This window comes from Petromyzon marinus, chromosome 46, assembly GCF_048934315.1.
Source record: "Petromyzon marinus isolate PM22_M1 ecotype Great Lakes invasive population chromosome 46, UKy_Petmar_22M1.pri1.0, whole genome shotgun sequence".
In the NCBI taxonomy this organism is placed as follows: domain Eukaryota; kingdom Metazoa; phylum Chordata; class Hyperoartia; order Petromyzontiformes; family Petromyzontidae; genus Petromyzon; species Petromyzon marinus.
Window position 1 is genome coordinate 14,773,918 of NC_133712.1, and position 23,645 is coordinate 14,797,562.

At 51.6% G+C, this 23,645-nt stretch overlaps 1 protein-coding gene across 2 annotated transcripts in view; it reads right to left on the minus strand.

Moving 5' to 3' along the window:
• LOC116952354 (diphosphoinositol polyphosphate phosphohydrolase 1-like) overlaps window positions 1-23,127 on the minus strand; it is a 43,599-nt gene extending 20,472 nt beyond the window's left edge. Inside the window, exon 1 of one of the 2 annotated variants that reach the window (XM_032971629.2) lies at window positions 22,533-23,127. In XM_032971629.2, the coding sequence (XP_032827520.2) occupies window positions 22,533-22,628 (96 nt within the window). In that variant the 5' untranslated portion in view covers window positions 22,629-23,127. The remainder of the gene's footprint in view (window positions 1-22,532) is intronic. The other variant, XM_032971630.2, reaches the window with a different exon arrangement.
• Window positions 23,128-23,645: the final 518 nt, after the last annotated feature.

Sequence of the window (23,645 nt, forward strand, 5' to 3'; positions counted from 1 at the left end):
GGGGGGAGCTCGGGGGGGGGGGGGAACACGTCGGACGGAACAGGCTCGTGATTGTGCGCCGCTCGTTGCGTTGCCAATGCGTGCGTGAGCGCGCGTCGCGGAACGCTCTTGTGTGCGTGCCAGCCGCATCTACATTGGCGGTCTTCATCCAGCAGTGGACTGAGCATGGCTTGTTGCCAATCCACCCGTCGTCAACATCATAGATCACTCGCTCGCTCCCATTCCCTCACACGTGCCCCTCACGATTGCTCCAACACCCACATGCTTTCTCATTTGCACACGCTCTCAGGCTCACACATGCCATCACCCCCTCTCACCCACTCTCACACTCACTCTCTCACACGCTCTCTCACACGCACTCTCACACGCACTCTCACTCACACACATGCTCTCACTCACACACACGCTCTCACTCACACACACGCTCTCACTCGCTCTCACTCTCACCCTCACACACGCTCTCACACACACGCTCTCAATCATACACACGCACTCACCCTCTCACCCACTCTCCCACTCACGCTCTCACTCACACTCCCTCACTCACACTCATTCTCAATCGCTCTCACACTTGCTCACACACACTCTCAGTCATGACGATGTTGTTGATGACCGAGTGATTGATATGTGACAGTGATTATTTTGAAGATGGTTGATTTGATCATTGACATGTGCGAAGGCGTGAGTGTGTGTGAGAAAGTGCCAGTGAGTGTAAGCGAGTGTGGTAGCATGTGTGTGATTGATTATGTGGGGAGCGGTAGTGTAACGGGTGAGCGCGCTTCGCTACAAACTCAGTGAACTGAGTTCGATTGCTGCTCATGGCCAACACCAGTGACGATTATCTGAAGCTGTCCTGGGCCTCCCGCAGACGAATATCTAGTGTAGTATGTAAAAACATCGCCACTTGGGAGACAAAGGCAGTCGGGCCTGGTGCTGGCCACCCACCCCATCATGTGCCATGCCGGCCTCCATTGGTGCTCGCTAACAGCACTTGCCCCAACAGTCTCTTACAGGCTATACGGGGGATTTGCGTTTTTGTCTTCGTGATTGAGTATGAGAGCGTGTGTGGGAACATGTGAGAGTGTGTGTGTGTGAGAGAGAGTGAGTGAGCGTAAGAGGGAGTCTGAAAGCAAGCTGAGAGCAAGCGAGTCCGAGTGTGTGAGAGTATGTGTGTTGAACGAGTGTGCGAGCGAGCATGACACGATAATGTGGGTGAGCGAGAGCGAGCGTGAGATGGCGAGCGAACGAGGGGCCTTAGAGAGAGATCGGGGCAGGCTGATCGCTCACGGGGGGTGGGGGGGGGTTGGGGGAGGGAGTGACGCACGTGGTGGCCGCTGGCGCCTCCACGCTCGCTCTCGTCGCTCACTCACGGAAACTTTTCTAAAAGCGATCGCCGCGCCCGCCGGTCCGAGTGAGCACAAGGCAGATTTTGAAACACGGTAGGACCAATCCTTCTGCCGTGGCTGATCACTATTTTAACGCAAATTGCTCACGCGAAATTGATTTCTCAAAGACGATGGTACTTTGCAAGCCTACTGGCTATCAACAAAGATTCGTTCATGAATCCATCCATAGACACAGACACAATTTCAACCGAGAAGATGGTTATAAACTCAGCAATCATTGGAAAGATGTCATCAACCACTTTGGGTCATGACTTGATTTGTGTTTTCTTAACCTCCACCGTCAGCATTGTGGGTGTATGGAGCGAGGTACAATGATTGCCTGGAAGCCCTTTTGGTGGAGACCAACTGCCGGCCTACATTAACATTAGCTGCCCCGCCCATGCTGCTGACACACTTGGGCTATGCCCATCTCTAAACCTTTATAAACAGTTTGCTTTTAGAGGCTAACCCCCCATTTTCCTGATGACGACCGCTTGTGTTGCAATCGAAACGTTGTGGTTTTTGTTATTTTTTATTCAGTTGATTTTTTATTATTATTTTTCTATCCGAAAGAACTAAAGAATATGAATTCCTGCAGTCACGAAAGTTTTAAGTCAAAATTTAAACTAAAGACACCCCAATGGGGTTTCCCTTATCTCCGGTTGTAGCCAATGTTTTCGTGGAAAATTTTGAGACAGACGCCATCCAGGCATCCACTCTACGCTCGTGGATGACACGTTTGTCATCTGGCCACTTGGCTGACCGGCTCTGAACCAATTCATCAACCACATCAATTCCATTCACCCAGCCATCAAATTCACCATGGAGGTAGAAAAGGATGGCATACTACCTTTCATGGATGCCCTAATCACAAGATGAGCCATCTTGTCGACAGGAAAGCAACCCATATTGATGCCTACCTAAACCTGACTCCCACCACCATCCATCCCAAAAGAATAACCTCATCAAAACTCTATAACATAGAGCTCAATGTATCTCCGACCATGAACACCGAACCAGTGAACTCAAACACGTACACCAAGCTGTCAAGGTGAATGGATATTCTGACGACACAATCTGCAAAGCCATCACCCCAACCGTGAGGAAGGAGCCATCTGAGGATCCAATCAAAACCATCACCTTGCCATCCATAGCAGGGGTAACCAAATTCTTGAACAAACAAAAGATCCAGGTCCGATTTAACACAGTACATAAAATTCGTGATCTATCCCATCTGTGAAGGACAAGATCCCTGACAAACTAAGCTGTATCTGCCGCAGCAGTTACATTGGAGAAACTAAGCGACATGTCTCGGACCGTGTTCGTGAACATAAGGCAGATTTGAAACACGGTAGGACCAAAACTTCTGCCGTGGCTGATCATTATTTAAATGCGGCTGGCTCACACCAAATTGATTTCTCCAAGACGATGGTACTTAGCAAGCCCACTGGCTATCAACAAAGACTCGTTCATGAAACCATCCATATATACAGACACAATTTCAACCGAGAGGATGGGTACAAACTAAGCAATCATTGGTTAAGATGTCAACCACTTTGGGTCATGACTTGATTCGTGTTTTTTCTTGCCAAGGGAGCACAGGTTAAGTTATGACTTCATTTGTGTTTTCTTGTTACCTTACCCCAGGGCACATATGCCCCGCCCACTTTGTTCTGCCACCTGTACGTTTTGTGACCCTGCATGTTCCGAGCTTCCGGAGTGCTTGTACCATGCCCACTTTTTTGAAGCCATTAAAAGCGGTTGCCTTCTGTGACCTTCCCCCTCTTTCCTCCTGATGATCATTTGTTTTGTGATCGAAACGTCGTGGTTTTTATTTTTTATTTTACTAACTTTTTTTTTCTTTTTCTATCTACGTGACTTTACCGAAAGAACCAAAGAATGTGAATTCCTGCAGTCACGAAAGTTTTAAGTCAAAATCTTGAAGTCCTTCATCCAGCAGTAGATTGACTACGGTCGAGGACGATAATGAGCACATGGGGATAGTGCGATGACCGCGTGGATTCAACGAGGTTCCTGCAGCATTGACTGCGATTGGTGATTTAATTCAGGCTTTGCCATCGCAAGTGGCACCAACAAGTAGAATGTGGTCCGGGCCCGTGGAAAAACTTTACGATTTTCTCCCGGGCTCTGCTATCGAGGATAGAGAGACAGGCATATGCAAAGATACAAAAATGGACAGAGGCAGACAGACTTACATACATGCAGGCACGCACACGTAGAGAGACACAGCAAAGAGAAAGACAGACATCCATACATAAGAGCATATTGGACAGAGAGGCGAACAGACATATTATAGACATACGGGCATACGTACGGGCAGACAGATATTTCCCGACCGGCATGCGGGATGCGTGCAGCAACGCCGAACGTCACCAGGAGCTCCGAGCGTCCCGTCGCGCGGCGCCAGCAGCAGCACAATAGCCGCATAAGCGGAGTAGTAAACACAGAAACACTCGCGCTAAAATAAGACGGGGAGTTTCGGGGAATAGAGACACCGGGGAGAGACGACCCCTGATTTAATTGCTGAGGAACACGCACTAACGGAAGACTGCTCATCCGCTCGCATAAGTCGCCCGTTCATCCATTCGCTCGCGCTCGCCCATTCACCCGCTCGCCCAGCTGCCATTGTGCTCATACGCTCACTCGCTCATCCCCTCGCCCACCTACTCGCCCAACCATTCTTCTACTCGTTCACTCACTCTCATCCTAGCTCGTCCACGCCCTCACTCATCCACTGGCCCGCCCACTCACCGAGCCACTCGCCCAACCACTCTGCCACCCGTCAACTTAATGACCCGCTCGCTCACCATCCTGCTCACCCCCTCAACCACCCACCCACCCACTCCGTTTAGCCAGTATATTTAGCGGTGATATTTGAATTTCTTGGGGACAAAGGGGGAGGGTGGTTTGTTTTCAGGGCGTGACGAACGCAGTAAAGAGGGACTCGGCGTGGTTCCCGCGCGTTCCGTTTGACCTTGCGCGGTCAGCAGCCGTCTCCAGCTTCGCACACACGCGTGCCTACCAGCGATGCTGTCGAGGAGGGACCGGCTCATCTGTCGTTGTCTAGACACACAGACACCGGTCCGTGTGTCTGTGTCCACAGACACGGACATCGGTCCATCTATCATTTCAGATGGGGGCCACTTTCGCCGATAAGACATCATCGGTGTGAGGACCGCCACACATTTGAAACCATTGGGGGTTTGACAGCACGATGATGATGGGGCATTTTCACATTTGTGTGTTGTCGGTGGCCACACGTCAGGGGCCGCACTTAAGGCCACCAGGGGCCGCCAATGGCCCACGGGGCCTTGCAATGAAGAACGCTGGTCTAGAGACACAAACACCCGTCCACCTGTCATTACCTAGAGACACAGACACCTCTCCATCTGCCGTTGTCTAGGGACAGACATTGGCATGTCTGTCTGTCTACTGCCTCAAGTTTGAGGGTTGACACGAGATGTTTAATTGTTCGGGAATAATTTAAGTGTTTATCAATCAATCACAGTGAGGCTCGATGTGACATTGTCACGACCGAGCGTGTCTCCGCGTGCTTTTTGGGCACGCGAGTCCGCGTGCTCAGCAACCGAACCCTGGGCTCAGCTGATGGCAGCTAAACCCAGACATGATTTGTATGCGGCGAAACGTGGCGACGGCGCTTGGGGAGCCTCACAGCCACGTGGGGGGTGGGCGGGGGGCTTCGGTGCCGCGCCACAGCGAGCCGCCAGCGACACCGGACACCCAACTAAGAAATGTAACTCGTTTAACGTGGATTACATTCGTGCGCACAGTTTTTTTCTATTTTCTTTTCACAACGCGGCTTGTTTTTGCTCCCAATTTTCTTTGTTTATTTTCGCTCCGATTCTCCAATTGTTTTTGTTGCTTTGATTTCGCCATCGGCGGGCGCTAGGCTCTTGGGTGGCGTGCGTCGCGTCCATCCCGCAACAAGGTCGGTCCCGCGTCAAGGTCGGCAAGTCCTCAACCCCAGTCCACCGAATCCACTGGCCAGCGTGCCGCGGCGAATCCCCGGCGGGTCCTTTGCCCAGTCCACCACATCTCCCCCAACTGATCATGCCTTTGCATTATTTAGCTTATTTTGGCTGCTATACATTTCCAAACGATAAGCCACTTTGTTGTGCTGTCATTTGTGGCCTGGTCGCTTCTGAAAAATAAGTTGATACCCCGGTGGGTTTATCCCGGTGGGATGGGGATGGTTTAGTTTTGTTTGTATGCTTTTGGTAATTTAATCTTGATTTGAAGCTTTCATGACTGCAGGAATCCAAACAATTGCCGTTGTTTCTTGCTGTGGTTGTCCCACCCGATGACGGACGCTTGTGGTGCGCCCGAAACGTCGCGATTTATTTTATTTCTACCTACGTGCCTTTACCGAAAGAACCAAAGTGTTTGGGTGATTTGTTTACCTTTCTTGCACTCTGCAGCCTTTCGTGTTTATGTACTGTTTATTGTTGTAACGTACTTATCCGCCCCTACCGGACATCTATGAAAAGGAGCTTTATAGCTCATCAGATTCCTCCAGTATAAATATTCTGATTCTGATTGCCTCATCGACAGTCACGGAATAAACGACTGCACCTACGCCGATGGCACTCAATTTTGTCCACTTTAGCCTGCGACCAGGGCCCATTCAACCTTGCCAATTGTACCTCTACCCTACAGCACTGGTGTTGGTCTAATCACCTCCAGTTGTACCCTGATGAATCCGTAAGCGGCTCTTTTCCCAGGCACAAGGCAGAGGCTCACCACAGCGTCGCTCCTCTCAAAATCTACCCCATCGCTGGCTCCGCCATCGCCCTCTCGCCTTGGACTCCGCCGTTCTTGCTCGACTGCCACGTCCGTCAACATAACGAAGACATGGCAATCACCATCTCAGTGGGAGCCTCGTGGCGCATCTGGCCAATGGTGACCACAGCAAAGCACTCTGTATTGCAGCATTGTCGGCAATCCACTCGATTACTGCAACAGACATCCTTGCTCGGACATCATAAAAAAAGCCTCAACAAACTGCAGCGGCTTCAAAATAACTCCTCTCAAGTTGTGCTCAGCATTAGGTGTGGCCACGTGGCTTCCATAATTCCCGCTAATGTAATTTCTATTTGGTTGTTTTTGCTCCGATTTCTCTTCGTTTCATTGCTGTGCTATGATTTTTGTTTATGTTAGTGTTGCTCTCATTGTGGTGACAACCGAGGTCACCTTGGAAACGAGACTCGTCCCTGTTTGTACTCACCTGGATTAATGGCTCTTTTCCTATGGACAGACTCCATAGGGGATGTGGAATTTCCACCACTGGCTCAGGGCTGTCAACTGGGCATGAGCACCAATGCCTCAATTCTCATTTGAGTACGAATCAGTTTGACTATAAGTGAGTGTTAGATTTGAAGCTTTCGTGACTGCAAGGATTCATACTCTGGTTTTTTCGGTAAAGTCACGTAGGTAAAATAAAAATAACATTTAAAATAAAAATAAAACAACTAAATTAAATCACGACGTTTCGAAGGCAACACAAGCTTCCGTCTTCAGGTGGAACAGTCACAGCATCTTGATGCAGCTATCTTGAAGACGGAAGCTTGTGGTGCCTCCGAAACATCGTGATTTAATTTAGTTGTTTTCTTTTATTTTTATTTTACCTACGTGACTTTACCGAAAAAAACAAAGAGAATTAGTGAGTGCACAGGTTAGTCTATTGGTGAATGAGTGCATGAGTGAGTATATATAGCACACTGAACTAAAACACAAAAGGTAAGGCCCACTGAGCTATATGGCTCTTTTTCAGAAGTGACCTGGCCACAAATGACAGTTTATAGCAGCCTAATACTCTAAACGCAAGTTGATTCTAAACGTGGAGGGAAAAACCGGAGGACCCCGAGCAAATTCCACGCGACCATGGGGAGAGAGAGAACAACGCAAACTCCCGATATACAACAAGCATCGTCAGGGTCAAGATCGAAACCCACGACCCTCCTGCAACACCAGGCGAGGCCGGTTAACATCTCGCCACCTCGAGGACAGCGCCGACCGGTAGGCCTCGGATGGGGCTCGAGATGTCGCCCCGGAAGGGCGGGGGTCTCCAGAGAGGCTGACCTCTCGGCGGGGACTTAACTCCCAGGCTTCGGCAGCCAATACTACGGCTCGCAGTCGACTTTTGGACGAGGCCAAGTACGTCGCCGGTCTCATAATGCCACATTAGCTCATGAGAAATGCCCTACTCGGCTGCGACGATGTGCGAGGAATGTCGTCGCTCGGTGGTGGTGGTGGTGGTGGTGGTGGCGGCGTTGTGCTGCGCAGAACTCTTTTTTTAGGTCGGGTTATTGGCGCCCCACCCGGTGTGCTCCCCCACCACCCCGCTCCCACCGCTGCCCCCCCCCACCCCCGGTGAGTATATTTAGTTTGACTCCTCGGGCTGAGCGTGGCGAGGCCGGAGCGCGTGCAGGGGATAACCCGGTATATTTAGGGTCTCTAAATTAAAATGTAAATACACAAACGGATGGGACGATCGGCCCCATCACGTTCATGGACGGGGGGGGCCACGTGGTATTCGTCCGCTGGCGCAGGTCTACCGACGTGTTTTCGGGTGGTACTGTCGCTGAGTGTCGGTCGGCACAAGGTCTGACGTTTCAGGAACTGAAGCTCCCTGCAACGAACCACGCCCGCCTCTCGCAGATCCGACGATCTAACATTTCCTCTCTCCCACCTGCGCACACGAGCCGATTTCATCGCTCCATCTCCGTGCTACGTCTGCAGAGACCTATCTACTTCCAGAGACCCATAAATCTATGGGTCTCTATGGAAGTCTATGGGTATCTAAGTGAGTCTGGAGTTCTGCTGTACTGTGGATGGGGACATTGTTACATGCCTCATCTACATCGGCCAAGATGAATCAACTGCTGTATGAGGGCCGCCTCTACCCGCCGCCATCCCTTGCGAATCAACAATCCTGCACGCAACTCCATCTCCATAGTGGACGTGCTCTAGGGCACGCTCCCTGCCTTCCTCGGCTGCAGTTCCATCGTTGACTCTGGCGCACCAGTCGCCTCTCGCCTAACCGACCACTGCTTGTTGCAAAAAAAAAAGACAAAGAACCACCGTGAGGCCTACATTGACCGTCCGAGCAAGTGCTGCTAGCGAGCAGCGATGAGTGCCGGCACGGCGGACGAGGGGGTGGGTGGCCAGCACCGCTATCGACCGCCTTTGTCTCCCCAGTGGGAATGTTCACACACCGCACCACGTACTCATTTGAGGCTGAGCAGACCTAAGAGAGGCCCAGGCCGTGAGTGGGAATCGATCTCGTGCCGCTGGGTTCGTCGTACAGCGCGCTAACCGCACACACACACACGAAGCAGCAGCTAATACAGTTGTGCAAGATAAGCCAGTGGACAAGATGGTATCTTTTTCCAATACAATTGCCTCCCAGAACTGATAATGTGGCGAGTGGGGGGGGGGGCAGTAGGGGGCAACAGAAGGGGGGCAACAGAAGGGGGGCAGGTGTCTGCTTTGGCTGGGCCACTTTCAGACGCATGGAAGATTGATTACGTTAACGCTCCGGCCAATGTCACTGCCAGAAATAAATCACGTTCGTTATGCCCCCCCCCCCCTTTCTGTCAACCCCCCACCCCGCTCACTACCTCCAGGAGTTGGGGGCTTCGGTGATCGCCGCAGGCGTACTGACGATGCCGGCCGAGTGGCGATGACTCACACCTGGAGGCGTTAGATAGTGGGGCAATAGTGCGATGCGAGTGTGGTGTTAGCATCGTATTAGTGTGGTGTTAAGACGTCAATAATATATATTCTATAAACATACAGGGAGACCCACAGTCGCACACATTTAAATGAGCCGTAGAAGTCCCATTATTGCATGGCCGTTGGCTACTTACACATTCTCCCTCCTCCGATTCTCTTCTGTGCCTCCCCTCTCTACCCACATCCACTGTCCCCCATCGCATTCTCGCTCCAACCTCACCCTCGCCCTCCTTCTCCTGCTTCTGCCCTGCGCCGGCCTCGGCCCTATCCACGCTCCACCCTTCCGAGCCTGTGAGATCTGCCGAGAGCGGGCACATTCTGGCTGAGCAGGTCATGTGCCACACGCCCCTCGGAGGTATCAGGGAGGCAAAAACAATGCACGCAGGAATAAGATTAGTGTCGTTCCGAGTGCACTTTGCCAAGACAAAGCATTCCACTGCCGAACAGAGTTATTTTATCCGTGCGCCTATCTGTGTTCATCCACCACACTGCAGGTCACAACACACCACTCACCCTCTCACCACTCACTCACCCTCTTACTCACACACTCACTCACTCACCCTCTCACCCGCTCATACACTCATTCGCACACTCATTCACCACTCACTGACGCTCTCATTTGCAAAAATAATCCCTAACTCACCCATTCACTCACAAAGCCAAAGACCCCCTATATAGCCTTTAACAGACTGTTGGGGCAAGAGCTATTATCAAGCACCTATGAAGGCCGGCACGGTACACAAGGGGGTGGGTGGCCAACACCACCACATTTGTCTCCCCAGAGGCGATGTTTACACACCACACCAGATACTAATTTGAGGCCGAGTCGACCTAGGGGAGGCCGAGGACCAGTTCAGATATTCATCACTGGTGTTGATCTTGAGTGGGAAACGAACTCATACTCCTGCAAACACTCGCTCGGTCACTTATTCGCTTAGTCACGGGCGGCCTGGGTTAGGGTTGTGACTGGATCCTGAACAAATTGTGTCGCTTAATAATTTATGTGGTCACATGGAGTGTGGCTAATGAGAGGTGAGGGCTCTCCACTGTCACCCTGCATGAGTGTGTGTGTGGGCGAGTGAGTAAATTCGTGTGTATGAATCAATGAGTGTGTGGGTGCGCGAGTGAATTCGCGTGTGTATGAATGAATGTGTGGGTGAGCGAGTGAATTCGCGTGCGTATGAATGAATGTGTGAGTGGCGAGCGGCAGCGTGACGGTTAGCGCGTTGCGCTCCGAACCAGGCAAACCCAGTTTGATTCCCGCTCATGGCCAACATCAGTGATGATTATCTGCACCGGTCCTGGGCCTCCCCAAGGTCGACTCAACATCAAAAAAGTACCTGGTGTGGTATCTAAACACCGCCACTTGGGAGACAAAGGTGGTCGGGCGTGGTGCTGGCCACCTTCCCCCCCCCTTCGTGTGCCGTGCCGGCCTTCATAGGTGCTCACGAACAGCACTTGCTCCTGCAGTCTGTTCAGGCTATATGGGGGATCGTTGTCTTTGTGTCAGTGTGTGGGGAGTGAGAATAAAATTGAGTGTATGAATGAGTGTGTGAGTGCGCGATTTATTGTGCGAGTGGAGAGCAGTGGCGCAGTGGTTAGCGAACTGCGCTTTTGAATCCGACGACCCGAGTTCGATTTCCGCCCACGGCCAACAACAGTGATGAATATCTGAAAGAGTCCCGGGCCTCCTTAGGTTCGATTCAGACTCAAATCAGTACTTGGTGTGATGTTTAAACGTAAAGAATTGGTGAGACAAAGACGGCCAAACCCTCGAGTGTCGTACCAGTCTTTAAACATGCTCGCCGACAGAACTTGTCCCAACAGTCCGTTTAGGGCAGTGGTTCTTAACGTTGACTGCAGCCTTGCACCCCTGTGGTTCTCAATCGCCAAACAATGTATAATGTTAATAAATACATAGGTTCGATGAAACAAAGTAGTTGTTTTATTTTGATTTAAAGCTTTCGTGACTGCAGTAATTCATATTCTTAGCTCTTTCGGTAAAGTCACGTTGAAGGGAAACAATATTGTTTTATTTCGATTTGAAGCTTTCGTGACTGCAAGGATTCATCTTCTTTGGTTCTTTTGGTAAAGTCACGTAGAATGAGAATAAAATAATAAAATAACACAACAAAATTCTCACGACGTTTCGGCCACAACGCAAGCGGCCGTCTTCAGGTGAAAGGTACAGAACTGTCGAAAGAACCAAAGAAGAAGAATATTGTTTTATATATTTTTTATTATTTCATTGTTTCCCTTCAACGTGACTTTACCGAAAGAGCTAAGAATATAAAGTAGTTGTTACTTACGTGCCCATGCTTCATTTGTGTTTCGATGATTTACCTTCTAAAAATTCCTGGCCATGTCTCGCACACCCTCAGAAAGGGCCTCTCGCACCCCCAAGGGAGTGCGTGAACCTCAGGCTAAGAACCACTGGTTTAGACTGCAGGGGGGATCTTTGTCTCGCGAGTGTTGCGAGTGCCTCTTTTTAAACCATGACTTGAGCGCCCTAAAAGGAGGAAGGCACTCAAAGACTGCCGAGCTGCCATCATATTTGGCGCGGGGCACCACGTTCCTACCGCACTACAACCTGATGAGAATCCAGAGTGAAGCGTTTGGGGTGCAAACACTTTGTTCCCATTTGAGTGGGTAGCTGCTCTATGCCCCTCGCAGCAGAGTCCCGGGGGGGCAACAGAAGAGGGTGGAAGTACACGAGTGCAATACAACAATGGATTTTACTGCACTGCCATTTACTGCCCGCCAATAGTAACTGGGCCAACAGCGGATAGCAACCGGGGCTACGGCAGATAATAACCAGGATTACAGCCCAAAATAACCGGGACTACAACTGATAATTGATAAGCCAATTCGTTGAGCTATCGCTTGTGGCCAGGTCGCTTCTGGAAAAAGAATCATGTAGCTCAGTGGGCCTCACCTGGTAAAAAAAAATAGTTAACATTTTAAAAAAATAATTTAACCGGGCCAACATCAGATAACCAGTGGGCCAACAGCTGATAACAGCCTGCTGTGCATTGTGGCCTCCGGTCCCAGTGGTTATCCAGGCTCAAACACCTGCTTAGCTTGTGGGATCATATGAGATCAGCGACGCTCTGGGTGATTGGGCCGTCGCCTCTTCAGCTGAGGCCGCGCTCCTCCGTCACGGTCGAGTTATATTATTATCATTATTAATACTTCGCTTGTTTACCCAGGAAGGCCTCGCCGGGTCTCAAGACTATTTCAGGAGGGTCCTGCCAAAGTTTTCACGGTATGGGAACCATGTTGCTGCTGAGCGCCATGGTAGCGAGATGTTTAAATATCTCACCTGGTATACAGGAGGAGGTTGTGGGTTCAATCCCGACCCTGATGCCTTTATACTTGGAGTTTGCATGTCTCCGGGTCCTCCAATTTAACCCTCCACATTTAGCAACATGCGTGTACGGCATTTGGCTGCGATAAGTGTCCACGCGATAAGCCACACTGTTGTGCTTTCATTTGTGGCTAGGTCGCTTCTGACAAAAGAGCTATATAGCTCAGTGGGCCTTACCTGGTAAAATTAACATGTTTTATTGAACAGATTATGGTTTATTTGAGTAATCTGTGGGCACATTTTTCAGCTTTTGGGATGTTTTTTTTCATTCGCTATGGGAGGTCTCTCGTGAGATTGGCAGCCACACACTGAGCTTACACCTGGGTGTTCACGTAGACGTCCGACTCACTGAAGTCTTAAACACAATGTAGCACAGGAGTGCAGGCTCCACCACGTGTGGGCACAACCGCATTGTCACCGGTAAGGCTGTCACAATTCATTTCTCTCGAGTTGCCGGGCGACGGCAACGAGAGAAAAACCCACAAACACAAACCCCGATCCCGAAATGAAGCATGCACAGGGAATGTCTCAAGCAATGAAACCTGAGATGTGGCTACCCTTTTAACTTTTAAACGAAGGGGCGGTTAGTACACTGCAATCCAAAGGTCGTCAGTTCGATTCCATCTCCTGGTGCTGCAGTCTAAAATCCAACCCCCCCCCCCCCGACACCTCTTTCCAAGACGTCTGGTCAGCGTGGAAGAGTAGCCCAAACACCCCCTTAAGCTCCCTCTGCCGTGAGCAATTGCTAGGCCTGCACCTTTACCGCTTTGCCGAGAAATGTGAGCCACTGGGCGCTGTGCGGGTGGCTTCGGCCTCCACCGTGCGGTTTGTATGTCCAACCAAACCGATCGGCGGAATGGTTACTCGCGCTCCACCGACATTGGTCACCGGTCCCAGACTCTCAGAACCGGTAACCGATTGTAAAATCGATTGTGAAATCGATTACCGGTTTATCGGTTACCATAAAACGCACCTCATCAACATTCACCCAGTTTTAAAATAACTTCCAACTCAAATGGATTGACAGAGGCCTTCATCCAGCAATCGGCCAGTCATGGATGATGATGATGATGTTGATTATTCAACGTTTTTTTGTCTCGTTACTGTGATCTCACTGGGCCCTCGCATGGTTACGTACAGCATAAGGGCATCCATGAATCGGTCGTTCATGGCTTGTGCCCTAATATTAAACGTGGTCTCAGAGGTCAGAGACGCTAAGTGGCATCGCTGAAATCCTGGGTTTCCATTGCAGTGTTCAGCCGCTGCCTGTTACGAAACTGGGTTCTCAAGTGCCGGGGGTTGATGGTCTCAGCCCGAACACCGATGACGGTAACAAAACCCATCACATTAAATTTGGTCATGCCCTTAATCTGGCTAAATTCCAGCTTTGAGAATTTAAGTATCGGTGTGACTGTCATGCTACTAAATATTACTCTGCTTAGAAGGGCAGGTGGAAAAGTGCCGCGCTCCATTGCGTGCACCAGAGGTGACTTGAAAGATATCTTGGAAGTAACCCAGTTATATCCGCTTCTACGGTCCACTGCGTTGCTCTGCGAGAGATCCGAACAGAGTATTGCTCTTGTGACAATGTGATGCCGAAAGCAAAATTGGGATGAAATTGAGGATTTTAAAAAAATATTCTTTAGCAATTTCACCACATTGCGGTGAGCACTTAGCTCATGCAAACTCACACTCGTTCACCTTTCTGTGATCTCTGAGCCCACACTCACGATGACCTAGGGCGTGGATTGCGCAATGCTTCATCCGCTGCGTGCAATAAAAATTGGTTCAAAGACACGGGGGGCACGCGGGGGGGGGGGGGGGGGCCGACTCGGTGCGTCTCTCGCGATCACACGCACCCGCTCGCTCACTCACCCTCTTGCTTGCTCACTCGCCCGCTCACTCATCCACTCGCCCATACATTTGCCTGCTCACTCATCCCACTCCACCCACGCACTTCGATTACCCATCTACTCGCTCGATTAATCAATCAAAACTCGTAATCGACTCTTTTTGTGATCCGTCAATCTTGCGGCCCCCACACCCTGCCTCCCAACGTCAAGAAAGCCCCAGACAAGCGCCACGGGGCTGAGGAGGGAGGGAGGGGGTGCTCGGGAAGGGGTTAGCGAGGGAGAGAGTCACTTCGACTGTGACTTGTCTCGTCATTCGCGTGACTTTTATACACCGATCACATTGCGCAACGTGGCGGAGTGGTGGTGCAACGGTTAGGGCAACGCACGCGATTAACCTGGCGATCCGAGTTTTGTTTCGATTCCCGGCCGCGGCTGCCATCAGTGGCGAGTGATATCGCCCTGCTGTCACCAAACCAAACTGACAATCTTGGTAAGGTGTGGTCAGACAACCCCCACGACTGACACGTATGCATGCTGAACTTCTTTCGCACCATACGCACGACAGCATCAAGAGGCCCTCACCCAGCACAGGATTAACACCAGACTGCACCTTACATAATTCAGAGTAAAGCCGTCAGGGTGAGTAATGGTCCAGGACTCGCCGATTCACTCCTGCTACCCTGACTCTTTACTCGTTGATTCCTCTTCTCGTGTTGAGAACTCGGTTCATCAGACTGTTAACTCATCCATCAGACGCTAACTATTTCATCTCATACACCACACTGGTTCAACCACCACACTGCAGATCACAACGCACACACTCGCTCTCCCACCCCCTCATCCACTCACTAACTCACGCACCCACTCACCCCCTAACTCAACCACTCACCCACTGACTCACCCACTCACTCACCCAGCTGCTCGCTCACCCACTCGCCCACTCACTCGTGACGTGGGGGGGGGGGGGGAAGGGTAAAGATGGAATGAGAACCAGGCTCCCCTAAAATCGTGTCACTCAACCCCATGGCTCTGCGGGGAGGCTGTGGCTCAGCTGGGGCGATTCGTGCTCATTGGATGGATGAGTCAACATGCGCTCCGTGGCTCCGCCGCAAATTGGAGCCATCGCGTTCGCCGCGGGAGACTTCTTTAAATTTCACTCGCGACCACAGTGCACAGACGACTCCCGTAGAGCAACGCACCGAGCTTGCGCCCGCTATACTACACTCGCCCTCACGCTCGCTCGCTCGCCAGCCCATCCGCCCAATCACCAGCCCACTTGCAATCTCGTGTGTCACCGTCTCATTCACGCGGTCTTGTTCTGTCTCATATGTACCGTGTCTTGTTTGTGTTGTCTGTCCCATTCGTGCTTTGTCCCTTTAATAAGCCCGGTCAGCATTGTTTAGACTTTGTAATTCCCTCCCATCGTCTCATTTCCAAGCTCTTTTAATGACCTTGCTCAATTCAAGAATGTGTCCCGTGTGTTCCCGTCGGTACTGTACGGCTCATGTGTACTGCCAATGTCTCTCTGTACTTTGTCCTCTTGTTTTTGTCCGTGCCGTCCATCTCGATCGTCGTGGCTGCACCATCGCGTTTGTACTTGCATTTATTACTTTATTATTATTCCGACTCGTGTTTACCCAGGGGAGCCTCACCGAGTCTCAAGATTATTTTCCAGGTGGGCAGGAGGCGATGTTACTGCTGAGTGTACGGTAATCCAACTGGATAAATTTGCAGGTAATTTTGCACACACGTTGCGTGTGCATTTTAGCTATGGGAGGAGACCAAAGGAGCTGGAGGAAACACGTGCAGCACAGGGGGAGAACATACACACTCCACACGGAAAGAGGCCCGAGTGGGGAATCGAACCCAGGCATGGCTTGCTGCGAGGCACGCGTGTTAACACTGCGCCACAGCCCTGCTGCCCGGTGATACCGAGCGGGGGAACCGCCCGCACTGCCATGCCGGTTCCGTGGGCTGCAGCAAGGTTGTTTAACTTGCTGGACCCGACCCCACTGGACATCTGTGAAAAAGAGCTTCACAGCCCGTCGGATTCCTCCTCCAGTCTAAAGTGAGATTCCGATTCTGTTTGCGCAGGCGCTGCCACTGGCGTTTCCCTCTTCCGTTCAACTCAACTCGCCACCCAGCGTGGCAGCTTCCACGACTCATTGTGCCACTTGCAGGAGCGATGATGCAGATCCTTCAGATCTCGGTCCGGAATTTTACTCCTGTTCAACCAATGCTGCCGAAGAGACGTGGAATGCTGAAAACAGTTCCACAGCTGCTGATAAGATGCCAAAATGCCGTGTTGGCTGCTGGGATGTGTAAAAATGACTTCAGGTACAGTACAGATATGGGAAGCAGGCAAATTGTCCGCTTATTTATTCATTTTGCTCATTCGTATCTAGGTGAGGAGCCAGTCAGGCAATAATAGTTCCACCGTGTGCACTTGAGTCGAGCATTGCCTTGCGGGCATTTGGCAGCAGTGCGCGGTTGACGTGTGCCGGTGGGCAACCGTGCGAGAGATGTATCCAAGTTCTTCTCTCCCTCCAGGGCAGCACGTGCCCAGACCAACGCTTGCACACAATGTTAGCGAGGGATCATTTACACAGCCACGTGGAGCGGCTTCGCTGACCGTGCGAATGTTGGGGTGGGTAACGGAGGCACAAAGTGTCACGCTAATCACGCAAACGTGGACCACGCTCGCATTCATGCGCACACGCACCGACAACAACAGCCATTCGCCACCAAGCGGCGGTGATGTCACCGCGGTGCTTGTGCCAGCCTAGGTGCACTTGGAGGCACGTGAAAGTGTCGAAGGTTCACTGGCAGGTCACGGGACAGACCCAGGTGCCACGGGTTGACTGACTGAGATGACTGGCAGATGCACAGGTGGTGCACACACACGCACACGCGTGCGCGCACACAAGCAAGTGCACAGGCATGCATGCCCACATGCACGCACACATGCACGAACGCACGCACGCTTTCACGTGTACCGCGAATGCATCGGGCATTGTCAATTATGGCAGCTGACAGCGCTGGCTCCATCTCAGTTAAAAAAAATAGAAGTTTAACGCCGAAGCAGCGAAGGGTTCATGACGGTACGACGAGTGGGGGGAGGCGGGGGGGGGTGCTTTTTCTTTTTAATGCCGCTGCGGGATTCGACAGGACGTCCACCGCTCGTGCGCAGGTGCCAGGCGGCCGCCCGGCGATGGAGCGGGCGGCTCGCGATTGGAACGCAGCGTGTTCATGTCCTGCTTTGGGGACTGAAGCGGCCCATCATCTCTCCTGCATGGGTCGCTAGAATGAGTGCCACTGTGCGGGGAAGTCAATAGTGGCTGTCCTGCGGATACGCTCGCCCCTGCCACGACTGTCGTGTGGAATTTTCAACACTGGCTCGGCTGCACGCAGGAGATGAGCACCACCGCAATGTTCATTTGAGCAGCAGGAGACCACTTTGAATTCTGATTGCGAGCGATGGTGATAGTTTGGGAAGGCCTTCAACCAGCAGTGAATGGTTCATGGCAGAAGATGATGATGATGATGATGTGAGAAGCAAAATAAATTCTGGAGGTTGTTCAGTGTCGTTGCCCTGGCTGTAAAATAATCACCGAAGCAATGGAGGGGACCCGTGTTAGGGACTATTTTGTCTCAACCACACAGTGTTCAACCACCACACTTGCACATCACAACAATGCTCTCTCGCCCACTGACTCACCCACCTCACCTCTCTTTTTGCCTCTTCCCTCCACTTTGTAATTCTCTCCTATCGTCCCTTACCCCCCAAGCACTTACAATAACCTCGCTCAGTTCAAGAAACATGCTGCGGCTCTTATCTATTACAACTTTGGGCCTGTGCTGAGCAACGGCGTTTCAAGTAAATAAGTAACAGTGTTGACTGTAACTCGGGACTAGTCACTCTCAACATGTATGCATGTATGTTGAACTTAATGTTGAACAGATCACATCAGCACAGCAATTAATGATTGCATCTCTCCGGAGAATAATGACAAAAATATACATCCACACAGACTAAGGACAAAGATCCGCTGTGTAGCCTACTGTGGAAATTGTTGTGGGCACCTATGAAGGCCAACATGGCACACATGCTGTGGTTAGCAACAGGCCCGGCCGTCTTTGTCTCCTCAGTGCTGGTGTTTATACACCACACTAGGTACTGATGTTGGTCGTGTGTGGGAATCGAACTCAAATAGCCAGGTTCGTAGCGCTCCCCACTCATACAATCAGTCGCACACTCACTCACACACTCAATTACACATGCACTCATACACTCAGTGACATGCGCACATACTCACACTCAATCACAGACGCTCACACATTCATACACTCAATCTTACAAACACAGACGCATACATATACATACTAACACACGCACACAGTTAAACATAACAATGACACATACAGAGACATAATTACGTTGAGGCATCATCAATATAGACTGGTCAATCCACTGCTGCATGAAGGCCTCCCCAAGCCACGGTTGTTGTCCATGGTCACGTGATGTAATATGGACATAAATGATGACAGATACACAGACACGATTACATACTGACATGCAGACAGAGACGACAGTGGCACATATACAGACACAGTGACACACGCAGTGACACACGCAATGGCACGTACATACACAGACAAATATTCTCCCCGTATGGCCTTAACAGACTGTTGGAGCAAGTGCTGTAAGCAAGTAGCACCTATGAAGGCCGGCATGGCACACGAGGGGGTAGGTGGTCAGCACCACGCTCGGCCGCTTTGTCTCCCCAGTATCAATGTTTACACACTCCACCAGGTACTCATTTGAGGCAGAGTTGACCTAGAGGAGGCCCAGGACCGGTTCAGACAATCGTCACTATTGTTGGCTGTGAGCGGGAATTGAACTTGGGTCGCCGGGTTCGTAGCGCAGCGCGTTAACCGCTACACCACCGCTCCCCACATACCTACAAGTTACAAAGACAAAGATTCCCCGTATAGCCTTAACAGGCTGTAGGAGCAAGTGCTGTTAGCGAGCACCTATGAAGGCGAGACCGGCACACCAAGGGGGGGGGGTGGCAAGTACCACGTCCGGCCGCCTTTGTCTCCCCAGTGGCGATGCTTACACATCGCACCAGGTACTCATAAGAGGCTGTACATACTCAATAAAAAATGTATGTATTATTTTAAACTTTGTTCGTACTGTACGTAGCCAACCGTGCTAATAAGAGGTGTGGGATAAGGACAACAACACGGGGAAAGACAACAAGCATTAGGTTCGGGTCAGGGCTGTAGGGTTGAGGTGGCTATATGTGCATTACAGGTTAGGGTCAAGGCTATAGGGTTAGGGCTATAGGGTCAAGGCTATAGGGTCAGGGCTATATGGTTAGGGCTATAGGGTTAGGGCTGTAGGGTTGAGGTGGCTATATGTGCATTACAGGTTAGGGTCAAGGCTATAGGGTTAGGGCTATAGGGTCAAGGCTATAGGGTCAGGGCTATATGGTTAGGGCTATAGGGTTAGGGCTGTAGGGTTGAGGTGGCTATATGTGCATTACAGGTTAGGGTCAGGGCTATAGAGTTGGGGCTATAGGGTTAGGGCTATAGGGTTATGGCTGTAGGGTTGAGGTGGCTATATGTGCGTTTAGGTTAGGGTCAAGGCTATAGGGTCAAGGCTATAGGGTTAGGGCTATAGGGTTAGGGCTATAGGGTTAGGGCTATAGGGTTAGGGCTATAGGGTTAGGGCTATAGGGTTAGGGCTATAGGGTCAGGGCTGTAGGGTTGAGATGGATATATGTGCGTTACAGGCAAGGTAAACACACAGGAATGCCCACCGACACAGCAACACATGTTTAACATCAACACCATTCTAGAATCTCACTCAGATCTGGAAGAACGCTGACGAACAATGCAGACGTCCAGAATAAACGCCTCATTTGAGACCCATATATCGCAACCACCTGGCCATTCCTCCTCAAACACACTGACGGAACAATATTAACTGCATCAGAACATCAACAGGCCGCTGAATGTCAAAATTAAAGACATTGGGGCCACACAATCAGAACTGTGAATTATATGGAAAAACCCACAAGAGACACAAGGAGATACAGAGACACAGATGAATGAAAGATAAGCCAGAGTGGTGCGACTGGGTCCATGCGATCCAAACCGTGGACCATATTACTAAAACCACCGTAGTCTGTGCACTCCTTCAACAGAGGAGCGGCGAATCGACACAAACTTTCTCGTGGCCAGCAGACCTCGACATTGTCATCTGAAGCTCCTGAACATATTGATGCCCTACGCAAGAGAAGAACACCACAGATCACCCACGTAGCTGATGGGGCAAATGCTGCTATAACGAGCACCCCTATTATAGCCTAAATGGCGCACGCGCAAGGGTACCATGTGCCCCCCCCGGCCGCCTTTGTCTCCCCAGCGCTGATATGCACACCAAGACCAATACCCCGTCATTTGCAACTAAGTGATGGTGACGTCACCATGGCTCCTGTGCCAGGCCAGGTGCACTTTGAGGCCACTTGAAGGGTTGAAGGCTCGCTGACCAATGCACACTGACACATGCACACACAAACACACAATGAAAGTTACACAAACAACCCAGTTTTCCCCAAAAACTGAGTAATATACATCCATAGACTAAAGACTCATAGATTTCCATAGCTATCCATGTTCTAAACTTAAGAAACCAATATATTCAAGGACCCAAATGCTTAAACAGAAAACCAAACAAATACCCACAGATATACTCACTTAGATATATAACCATATATATCCCTATATTGTACTCAAATAGACCAATAGTCTTTCACAGTCAGACTTACACAAAGACCCAGTCATCATATAGATGCCTATTTGAGACTCGCACAGGGACCCACAGACTTACAAGACATGCATAGGCTCACATACAGGCCCGTAGACTCGCATGCAATACAATGTGGAATGATTGGGCGTCTAAATGTGACGACAGTACAAATCTGAAGACGCTGGACAGAAGCAGTGCGGACAGCTCTTATGTGGAAAGATGCAGTCAAGACAGCATATGGGGGTCTGTGCAAAAGTCGATCATTCACAGAGGCTGGCCCTGTACTGGATTACAGAACGCAGCCATGGGCAGCTGCTGCTGCCGTATTCTAAACTAAACACATTTTTTTTATTTTTTTACCAGGTAAGAAGGCCCGCCGAGTTATATGGGCTCCCTTTTTTCAGACGCGACCTTGGTTGGCTATCACAAACGATGGGCTCAACGAAGCGGCTTATCTTGTGGAAATTTATAGCAAGCCAAATGCCCTAAACGCCGTGACGTTGATTCTAAATGTGGAGGGGCAATAACGGAGGACGCGCAGAAAAATCCACGCGATCACGGGGCGAGGGAACTAGAGACGCGCAAACTCCAAATAAAGACTTGATTCCTTGAAAAGGCTTTCTAATTGGCGCTTGAACATCTTCATTGGGGAGGAAGGGTAAACACCTATTCTTATTTTCTCATCCAAATATACAGCAGGCGTCAAGGGTCGGGATGGAGCCCACGGCCCTCCTTGTTGCATACCTGGCGAGGGAGTCAACATTTCGCCACCCCCCCCCCACTCTCATTTAAAGCAACAAAATCGAGCGGTGGCCCCTCCATAATCGGGACAACACAGAGCATCGCAGGCAAGGCAGGCAAGGCGCCACTCATCCAGCAGTGGATTTTGACCGCGGCTGCCCGCGAAACGACGTCACCACGCGCCCCCCCCCCTCGCGTGACGTCAGCGCGTCCCCCCCGAAAGCCCCTTCGGAGTCTTATCAGCACCCCCCTCCACCCCCCCACGGCACAACCCACGGCCTCCCGCTCACGATTAGAAAGCTCGCTACAGCAAGGCGCAGATTTAAAGAACAAACGCCACGAGACGTAGAGACGCGTGAGGCGAAAGGGACCGGCACGCCGCCGCCGCCTCCTCCGTTGCGCGGATTTTGACCTCCTCCGGTGTCGTCGGCGAGCGCTTTCACGTGGCCTCAGAGTGCACCTCGCCTGGCACACGGGCGCCGTGACGTGGCTTCATGGCGGGTGTTGTTGTTGTTGTGGTGTTATTATTGTTATTGTTGTTGTGTTTGCCGTGTGAGGACTTGTGCTTAAAAACGACCTCCCCCCCGGCTCACCTCCTGCTCCGACTCGCTCCTGAAGCACAGGCACGCGGCTCTCTTCCTGTAGCCGTCCCCGTCGAACGTCCGCGTCTGGTTGGGCTTGTATTTCATTGTCGGCACGCGCGGCTGCGGCGGCGGCGGAGCGCAGGCGAATTTAACAACAACGACCACCACCCCCCACCCCCAGCCAGCTCTCGTTAATTAACGCCGTGAAATTAGCGTGGGTCCCGGACGGCCCCACCACCGCTCCCTCCCTCCCTCTCTCTTCGCCTCTCTCTTCAGCCTTTCGCCCGCCCGTGAGCCGCCCGCGAGCCTTCGAAGCGAAGCATAATAATAATAACGCGAGCGAACGATCTTTAAATTAATCGGCGGAATGCAACGGCGAGAGCGAAGCCCGAGGCGGCGAGAGCGCGCGCGTCGGTGGGTTTCGGTGGCGTGGGGCTGTTGTACGGAGGGTAGCGTCGCGGCCGCTGACACAGACACCGCCACCACCGCTACCACCACCACCACCGCCTCCTCAGCTCCGCGAGGCGCCCAGCTACCCGGGAGGGAGGGGGTGAGTGGGGGGGGGTGCCCTCAGCGTGCGCGACGGGGGTGGTGGTGGTCGCGATGGGACACCACGTGACGCGCGCGAGGCCAATCCGGACGCGTACGTGCCAAAGAGGGGGGGGGAGGGACGCAGCGACAAATGACGTCGTCGCGCGCAACGGGGCCGTTGTGCGCGATGACGTCACTGCGCCTTGGATGAGAAACGCGCGTGACATCATGGTGGCCTGGATGAAGGGCGTGACGTCATCGCGACATGAACTTGCGCGCGGGGTTGGATGACGTAACGTGCGGCGGTGTAGCGCGGGGGACGTAAGAAATGGCACGCCAGTGTATCGTGCGAGGTGACGTCACGGTGCACGGCGGTGTAGCGTGCGAGGTGACGTCATCTATGCGTAGATTTGTTCGCGGTGACGTCATGACGCAAGGCGGTTGGGTGCGTGCGTGGCGTTAACGCTGCTCATTGTTGTGCTGTAGTGCTGTAGTTGTGCTGCTGTTGTGCTGCTGTTGTGCTGTTGTTGTGCTGTTGTTGTCGCCGTGCCCTCTGGCTGCACCAACGACACCGCAACCGAGGTTGGGGAG